This window comes from Molossus molossus, unplaced genomic scaffold (genome assembly GCF_014108415.1).
Source record: "Molossus molossus isolate mMolMol1 unplaced genomic scaffold, mMolMol1.p scaffold_m16_p_1, whole genome shotgun sequence".
Classification (NCBI taxonomy): domain Eukaryota; kingdom Metazoa; phylum Chordata; class Mammalia; order Chiroptera; family Molossidae; genus Molossus; species Molossus molossus.
Window position 1 is genome coordinate 168,388,613 of NW_023425344.1, and position 9,642 is coordinate 168,398,254.

Genomic DNA, 9,642 nt, shown 5'->3' on the forward strand with positions numbered 1-9,642 from the left:
GAAGTGGAATTCTGCAGGCACTGATAGAAAGGGCACACTTCAGACTTAAGGCATGCCCTGATGTTCAAGCACACTTACTATACAAATCCTTCGGAGACCAGATCACAGCATGAAACTGGGGCTGGATCAGGCACCACAGTAAGCTGTCCAGAAACCTAAGTAAAGATGCTACCCACTTTGCTATAATAAGAATTTCTTCACAACAGTTCTGAAAGTAGTACTTCAGATCAATGTATTAGGAGACACATTAGTCAATGGGCCCAAACTGCTGGCCCTATGGAATAACAATGATCTGATTCTTGACAAAAAGCTAGAAAATCCCATGTGTTCAATTATCAACATATCACATAACCAGGATGAAATCTAAGGGGAAAGAAAGAACCTAGAAACATAAAGTGAGCACTGAGGCTATTTTTGCCCTCGGGTATTTGCTGCCAATCCTAGTAATTCTGAATTTCTGTTTTGATAACCTAAGGAGGAGGGAAGAACAAGTGTCTAAGCCCCACTCCACCCAAGGAGATTCTCCTACTACTCATCTGAACTACATCTTTAATGTCTGGGCAAACCAGAAGTAAACCCACCTCTCCTATTCCCAGAGAACTGCAAGAGATGTTGCCTTAGGTTGAACAGAACAGAGAATAAATATCCCAAAGAAGTTATAACCATGAGTTGGCCTTATTCTATTTCCTGACTTGCATAATGGCTTCATGGATATTTGAAAAACTGTACATAAGTGTATTAGATACTTCTCTGTATGTATATTATATTTCACAGTTTTAAAAATTCAGGGGGAGATAATGGAAGATTCATTTGTATATTCATTTACCCATTTGTAATAAATACTAGCTTTTTAAATGGAACTTAAGAGTGAGAAGGCAAAAACAATAAAATAAACAAGATAATTTCAGAGGTTAATAATTGCTATGAAGAAAACAAATTAGGTTGATGTCATAGAAAGAGACTGGGAATGGAGGGTTGTTTAGCGGGGTTGTGGAGACTGGGCCGCCTGGAAGGATCTCACTAAGGTGCTGGCAATGGAACTGAGACCAGAGGGACAAGAAGATAAAGTTGGAAAGAGGCACAGGAGCCAGCATCTTGCAGGTCTCAGTCAGGATTTTGAGCTTTACATATTTTAGGAGCAATGGAAAATCATTAAAGGGATGTACACAGAAGAGAGACATAATCAGAGTAAGGCTCTTAAAAATAATCCTGATGACTCTCTGAAGAATGGATTCCGTGGTGTCCAGAAAGACGCAGGCAAGCCAGGATGACAGGAGCCAAGTAGGATGATCAGAATGAAGACATGAAACTGGTTCCATTCAAATTATACTATAGACTTAGAACTGAGTATTCCTCATGTATACTTCTGGTATAAGCTCTGTCCCCTGTAGAAAATCACTAATCTCTAGGTCCTATATTTTTGGCTATAGTAATTGAACCAATGACTGCAAAATTACTGAAGCTGGTTAAGTAAGAATCCTTTCTGGGAATTTTCCTAATGGAGCTAAAGGAGAACACTTTCCTTTAGTAGAATGTTATAGGGATACAACATGAAAACTGCCAGTGGTTTTGTTCGAGATTATTTAGAGAAAGGCCAAAAGAAGCAGGAGAGGATGCAGCCATGCAGACAAAAGAGAAAGGGAGACAGATTGAGACAAATCCTGGTGTGATAGAATCTCCTGGCTATAGTGGTTTAGGCAGTTCTCCATTTGACTGTTGGAACTACTCCAGGATTTTCCCCAGTCACACTGATCATATAATTCCACCCCCCTTTTAAAACCCTCACCTGAGGATATATTTCCACTGATGTGTGTGTATGTATGTGTGTGTGAGAGAGAGGGGTGGGGGAGGAGAGAGAGAGAGAGAGAGAGAGAGAGAGAGAGAGAGAGAGAGAGAGAGAGATGGAGCGGAGACAGAGATGTGAGAGAGAAACATGGATCAGTTGCCTCCTATATACGCCCTGACTGAGGAGCAAACCAGCAACGTAGGTTTGTACCCTGACTAGGAATCAAACCTGCAACCTTCTGGTGTATGGGATGACACTCCATCAGACTGAGCCACCTGACCGAAGCCATATAATTCCCTTTTGCATTTAGCTAGCTTGAGTTGGATTTCTGTCAATTACAGTGGAAAAAACCTGACCAGTATAACAGGTGAGGAAGCTGGAGGTGTGTCTTGGAGGATAGATGTGCCATTTATTAAAATGATGAAGGCAAGATGACCAGCTGGCTCAGGAAATGAGAATTGGAAATGCCTATGAGATACCAAAGTGGAACTATTAAGTAGTTGTGGATATATGGATTTGGAGTTCACTCAAGAACAATGAAGTATGGACATAAGTTTGGGCATCACTGGCATTGAGAGGATATCCAAAACCATAGGACAGTATGAGGTGAGATCATGAGGAAGAGACTATTCAGTGGAAAGATAAGAGGAGCCAGGATGAGGCGCTGAAGAACTCTAAGATCTGTGTACCTGATTCCATAGGTCAGATAGATGCCAGATTTTAACAAAGGTGAAGGTCTGCAACCCGCTCACCCTCCCCCACTTCCTTACAGCTACAGTTTGTTTGCTGGATGATGTTTAACTTTCATTGACATGTGTCAAAAAAGAAGGCTGGGAGAGTTGCGTGTGTTTGTGTGTGTGACCGTGTGACTTTACGTAATGAGACTGATTTTCTAGGTTATGAGCCTATATAATCTGTTGGATTAAGAGCGAAACCGAGTTAAGTAATGGAGTCAGTACTCAAACCCAGGTCTCTCTGACTCTCACAGGGACAGGTTGCTTCTCTGCTCCCTTCCACTTCACCTCACCATCAAATCAAATTGTAACCTAAATAAAAATCCAAACCAAATACATCTGAGAGCTGGATTCACCTGACCTTTTCTCTCAGTCTAGGAGCCATGTCCACCTTGTTTCCCTCCCTCTTCCCCCGTGTGACGGAGACTCTGTGGTTTAATCTGGATCGACCTTGTGTGGAAGAGACAGAGCTGCAGCAGCAAGAACAGCAGCATCAGGCCTGGCTCCAGAGCATTGCAGAGAAAGACAACAACCTGGTACCTATTGGCAAGCCAGCCTCAGAGCACTATGATGATGAGGAAGAGGAGGATGAAGATGATGACGAGGATAGTGAAGAGGACTCAGAGGATGATGAGGACATGCAGGACATGGACGAGATGAATGACTACAATGAGTCACCTGATGATGGAGAGGTCAATGAGGTGGACATGGAAGGCAACGAACAGGATCAGGACCAGTGGATGATCTAGGTAGACAAGGCAGGGTGGCTTCAGGGAGATTCCAGGCCAACCCAACCTACCCTGTAACTCCTGCAGAACCAGCTGATCACCCAGTGCCTGAAAGCTCACCCTCAGGCACCTTCTCAGCTGCTGCTAGGACCTGGTCTCCTTGGCCCCTCCCAGGCCATCAGCCTGCCCTTGAATCCCCAGGACTTGAACCCACCCTATCTTTCTGGCCAATACCTCATCCCTTGGTTGTCAGGTGTAGTTTCTTTCTAACTTTCTTTAATAAAGACACAGGAAAAAAAAAAAAGAGTGAAGCCATACATCCTCATTAGGACATATATATAATGACAATTAGAAGTTGTGTTTTCTGCAAATAAAATTACCTGATTTTGCCCTGGCCAGTTTGGCTCAGTGGTTAGAGCGTCGGCCTGCGGTCTGGAGAGACCTGGGTTCGGTTCCCGCTAAGGGCACGTACCTAGGTTGCAGTTTGTCCCCGGCCCTGGTTGGTCGTGCGGGTGGCAGCCACTCAATGTGTCCCTTCATGTCAATGTTTCTCTCTCTCTCTCCCTTCCTCTCTCTCCCTCCCACTCTATCTGTACAAAAAATGGAAAAATATCCTCGGGTGAGGATAAAAAAAAAAAAATTACCTGATTTTATCATTCATTAAGTACTTCATGAACACTTGAGAAATAGAATTTTAAAATTTCTCAATTAAAAAATATAAAAATATTGATCGTTGATTATGTTAAGGTCCAAAAGAGCTCTAAAAAACTATGAATCTTCACAATACTTAGTCTCTACAGATTAGCTTCTGAGCATCATTCTCTCCTATTGAGAGCTGCTGTCTCCCTTTCAATTTCTTCTGACATCTTTTTATATATGTTAAGTGAACTCAGAAATAAGTGAAGATCCAGGTGTTATTTTCTTTCAGTAATGACAGAAGTTATTCAGGGAGGATCAACAATTTATAAATTTATGAGATGATATGGGTATGATTACTAAAATTTTATCTTTCCCCATCATTGTTTCTGATACTTTAAATTAATAATCAAATTGAAAATATTGGACTAAACTTATTCCTTATATATTCTCTCATATATTTCCTTATACGTTCCTTGGATGACCTTGTTTAATGAATGAACAAATAAGTACCATACATGATTTTTACCAATAATACATAGATTGTGTGAAAAGTCTAGAAATATAGGGAAAATATTTTATTTATTGTATTTTTTCAGATTAATAATTGGTTTAAATGTAGAAATACTTTACCTGAAAAAAAATATGGAGAGTAAAGAAAAATATAGCCACAATATTTTTTGAAAATATAACTAACCTCTTAATTTTAATTTTACTCTACATGATGGAACTCAGCTGCTCAGATGGATTAATTATAATTTTTGGTTTATGTCATTCTCTCATCAGTTGTCTAGCTAGTCACTTTAATTCATTTTTTAAATTACTTAATTATTTATTTTTTTCATAGTGGAATAACCATCCATAAATCCACTATCTAAAACAGAAGCTAGTACTCTAACAACAGCCCTCATCCAACCCCTAGCTCCCCCATTAACCCATCCCCCTCCTCCCACCCACCCAAAGGATCCATCACCCAGAATGTTCATTGTTCCTTTGATCTAATTTGAATGATATATAGATTAGTATAAAGTAATTAATCACAAAATGATGTCCTCTCATCCCAAGTGATTTTTAAAATATCTAAAATATTTCTATTGACTACTTAGGGCTATAAAAGGTTTTATTTTATTAAAATATACAGTGCTATATGGACACATTTACAAACACACAGTCATTAGATTGCCGAGGCATACAGAACTGGCCCAGGGATTAAGTATTTTAAAAATCCATTCCATTAGATTTCTGGATTATCACGTCCCTTTCTCTTAAGACATTCGTTGCTTAATTTAAATGCAAAGTCACGTTTAAGATTATTCTTGGACTTCTGAAATGAAGGACTAATGAATGTCTTTTAAATTGGGAAACAGTGAGGATAGGAGAGAAATCCTGCTGCAAAACTCCCCAGTCAGCAAAAGCAAGGTAAGTATGATGATGATTCATGGTATTTAGTATCCTTTGTTAAGATACATGAACCTCCTAAGAGGAGAAAAGTGAGAGCTGTGGTAAGAATGAGATGGAAACATACACATGTGATCCTCAAACCTTCCTTTCTACCCCTCCTCAGTAACCTGAACAGTAGCAGCGGATACAACAAAGTGAGTTTAAAAGTGTGGTATAAATTATTCATGGAATGGCAACTTTCAATTCTGAATATAGATATTTAAAAGCATCATGCATGTTTAGGAGGGCTTAGTTGAAACCCTGAGTATTTCTGGTTTCAACATTTGGTCACTGTGAGCCAATATACACATGTATTTTTTTAAAATGATGTAGAATTGCCAAAGTTGCTAACCAGAAAATTCTTTCATAGACAGTGCAGTGTTTAACCTTTCCTTTCTTCACTTACCTTTAGTTCCTACTCACTCCCAGTTGGTTGAAGTGTTTATATGTAAACAAAACACCCATTGAAACTCTGATGAAATGGATTCACCCATTTTTTTTAAGTTGCAGGTTATTATTATTTTGACAATATACAATATGCATTATAATCTTATAAATATTTTAATTTCTTAAGCTATTGAACTCCAGTGACCTTTACAGGGGACTTTTACAACTCACTGCTGCAAATATTGACACTTAATCATAGGAGAAAATAATGTTAAAATAGTTCAAGTATAAAATCACAGGTGGAGGAGTTGTTCTTAAACATTAATAAGGCCAAGAACTCATTTACACATAATCTGTAAATCTGAAGTTATGAAACTATATAGTGATAAGGAACCTAAAAGCTAACAAAGGTTAAGATCTATGGCCATTTTTGTTTTTCCATTTGGGCCTAGAAATACATTTTTCCTTTCCTGAATGAACCAATATAGGCCATTACAGAGAAAAACAAATAGAAGCAAAAAACAAACGTTTAAGGCAAGTGCTGGCCCAAGAGGCAGGACTTCCCATTTAAGATACCCCAAAGGAACTCTTAATTGTTTCACTAGCAGTTAGCACTTTTACATCTCCTTTGATAGAACAGAGAAGCAGAGTCCAGGAAGACACCAGTGGTTAAATAGTGCTGCCTCCGGGGACGAAAAGAGATGCTTATATTTCTCACAAGATTTTTGCCCCGCTCAGCCGCAGGCCTGATGAAAGGGGGAGCCGTCTACACATTCACCACTCCGGATGAAGCACAATGGGTGGGCCTGGGCTGGGAGCAGGTTCCTCTTCTCCGGGTTGAACTGTGTTTGGGGATCTGAGATCCTAAAACTCCCTTAATGAGGAAAACGATACACTTCACCCCAGGAGCGATTTTCTCTCCCCTCCTCCCCCTCTGCTCTCAGCAGGGTGTTTGACCTTATAGTCCACTGCGTTCCCAGTGCCCCCGCGCCAGCTGTGTTCCTGACCCCAGAATAAATCAGGACAGCACCGGGCCTGGCAGAGCTCTGGGCACATTTCCTGTCTCGGCCTAAGGGAAGTTGTTCGCCGCCAGGACCCTGGTGGGGATTGTTGGAGGTTGGGGGTGGGTGTGGGACGGGGGAAGTAAGGGTAGAGGGCCAACTGTAGAGGGCGGTGACCGCGCTCTAGGGACAGCTCAGTGCACTTGGGCGGGACAGATCCAAGTTGGGAGCAGCAGTGGGCGCCGGGCCTCCAACATGAGACCAGCGCTCGCCCTGTGCCTCCTCTGGCAGGCGTTCTGGCCCCGGCCGGGCCTTGGCGAGCACCCCACCGCGGATCGCGCGGGCTGCTCCGCTTCTGGGGCCTGCTACAGCCTGCACTACGCGACCATCAAGCAGCGGGCAGCCCGAGAGGCCTGCAACCTTCGCGGGGGGGCGCTCAGCACCGTGCGCGGGGGCTCAGAACTCCGCGCGGTGCTCGATCTTTTGCTGGCTGGCCCCGGGCCCGGAGGGGGCGCCAAAGACCTTCTGTTTTGGGTGGCGCTGGAGCGCAGGCGATCCCACTGCACCACGAAGGACGAGCCGTGGAGGGGTTTCTCTTGGTTGTCCCCCGACGTCGGTGGGTTGGGAAGCGACACGCTGCAGTGGGTGCAGGAGCCCCAACTCTCCTGCACTGTGCGGAGTTGCGCGGCACTACAGGCCACCCGCGGTGTCGAGCCCGCAGGCTGGAAGGAGATGCGCTGCCACTCGCGCGCCGACGGCTACCTGTGCAAGTACCAGTTCGAGGGCTTGTGTCCTGCGCCGCGCCCCGGGGCTGCCTCTGGCTTGAGCTACCGCCCGCCTTTCCAGCTGTACAGCGCGGCGCTGGACTTCAGTCCCCCAGGGACCAAGGTGAGTGCGCGCTGCCCTGGCCAGCAATCCATCACAGCCACCTGCATCGTGGACGAAGTGGGCGCTCGCTGGGACCGGATACCCTCTGGGGCCGTGCTCTGTCCCTGCCCCGGGAGGTACCTCCGTGCAGGCAAATGTGCAGCGCTCTCTAATTGCCTAGACGACTTGGAAGGCTTTGTCTGTGAGTGTGCTGCGGGCTTCGTGCTGGGGAAAGACCAACGCTCTTGTGTAACCAATGGAGAAGGACAGCCGGACCCTGAGGGAACCAAGGTGCCTACTTGGTACCCGTCGGCCACTGCAGCCAGCCCGTTGCAGAGGAGATGGTCACCCAAGGTGCATGAGAAACCAGAAGAGATTCCCCATATCCCTGGACAGGGCAGTTCAGCAACATATATTCCCGAGATTCCTGGGTGGGGAGCACAGAGCACGATTCCCACCCTTGAAATATCCCCTCAAGTCAACTCAACGGCCCCTGTTACTTCTTCAGGGAACATGATTTCCAAGTCTAATTCCACGTCTTCCTCTGACATTCCCCAGGCTATGGATTCCTGCTCCACCGTGGTCTTCATACTTGTGAGCATAGCAGTAGTAGTGTTGGTGATCTTCACTATGTCAGTGCTGGAGCTTTGCAAACTCTGCTTTCACAAAAGCTTTTCCACTAGGCCACAGAAGGGACCCTTGGCCCCCGCTGACATGGAGAGCGACGCTGAGTCCACTGTCCTGCGCTCCAATTCAGCACATTGTACAGACAATGGGGTGAAGGGTGCAGTCTGCAGGATAGAGCAGAGGGAGTCTCTTTCCACTTTGGAGACCCAGAGAGAAACGGAACAGTGAGCACTTCTTGTGAGCAGTTTTTCACTTTCAATGAAAAGGGAAAAGGAGAGGAGGGGCTTATCTGTGGAACTGACGATTCCTACAGAAGTTCCCTTCCCCTAAATTCCCTCTACTCCACCGAGGGGCTACATATGAACTGGATGCTCCTTCTCTAGTATGGAAGAGGGGGACGTGCCTTAGGTGGTACCGGGCCCAGGATTCTACCGGGGAGAGGTATTTTCTTGTGTTTATCCTGAGAGATTTGAAGAAGTGACTGAAGTTTTTAAGACGTTGGAAGCACATAGAAAACAATACAATGTTTTATTTTTTTCACGGCGAGGCACAGAAAAACTCTGCCTACGTTATTCAGACTGGGAGTATATTGGTTTAGAATTCCCAGGAAAAAAATAAAGGATTGTTGATAATCCAGGCTCAAATATCATTGGTTTCCTTGAGGAGTAATTATATAGGAAGAGCAGCTGAGGGATACGCTGGGCATAGCAAGAGTACATCCCACTTTTAGGTTGAGGGGGAAAACTTGAAGTCCTTGCAATGAGAAGCAGAACTTTAAAAACTAGAAACTTTTTCTTTGGTTCTTTTACACTTTGTTTTCAAAGTCACTGCTATTTGTGCGCTCTGCTATCAATCCAAACGGCAGTGTTGCCAGATTTGCTGACTCTAGAAACAAATTACGGTTGACCACCAATTCAGGTGTTTACTCTTTATGCTTGCTCAAGGAAACAAGTGATTTGTTTTCTCTTCCAATGTTTGCCCACCTAGTGTAATGACGGTCCCAACCAAATAGCCCTCTCCTAAGTATCGGGACACTGATCCTCACTTCCAATTGTGGCAATGCTAATTTTCAATTAAAACATTAATGATAAGTATTGATTTGAAGTCTTCTGGGTGAAAGTAAAAGTAAGATGGGTTTCCTTCAAAGTTGCTGGTTCTTGTGTACTGTTTAATCCACAGAAAAACTTGAATTCCAGACCATTTCCTTCCCCGATTAATAAAAGCATGTGCACTGACCATACATGCTCATCTTGGAATGATTTCAATTTAATAAGAGTCTACATGGACAAAAGTATGTCTAACAGTTTTCCATCAGAATTACTAGTATAAGAATAAATGGTAAATACAAATATTTAACATCTTGTTATGACTTGAATATTAGAAAGTAATCTAAATGGAGCATTGATTCAAAAAACAAAACAATAATAATCACTATA

General features: G+C 43.6%; 2 protein-coding genes across 2 annotated transcripts; both read left to right on the top strand.

Moving 5' to 3' along the window:
* Positions 1-2,888: 2,888 nt before the first annotated feature.
* LOC118638149 (anaphase-promoting complex subunit 15) lies at positions 2,889-3,536 on the top strand. The gene has a single exon (XM_036273815.1). It carries the CDS (start codon positions 2,904-2,906, stop codon positions 3,267-3,269), a length of 366 nt encoding a protein of 121 aa, XP_036129708.1. The 5' UTR covers positions 2,889-2,903; the 3' UTR covers positions 3,270-3,536.
* A 3,431-nt stretch (positions 3,537-6,967) lies between these two features.
* Positions 6,968-8,589, top strand: LOC118618438 (C-type lectin domain family 14 member A-like). Its single transcript, XM_036244723.1, is given in 2 exon segments — positions 6,968-8,360; positions 8,363-8,589. Coding segments are annotated over 2 exon segments (1,620 nt in total).
* Positions 8,590-9,642: the final 1,053 nt, after the last annotated feature.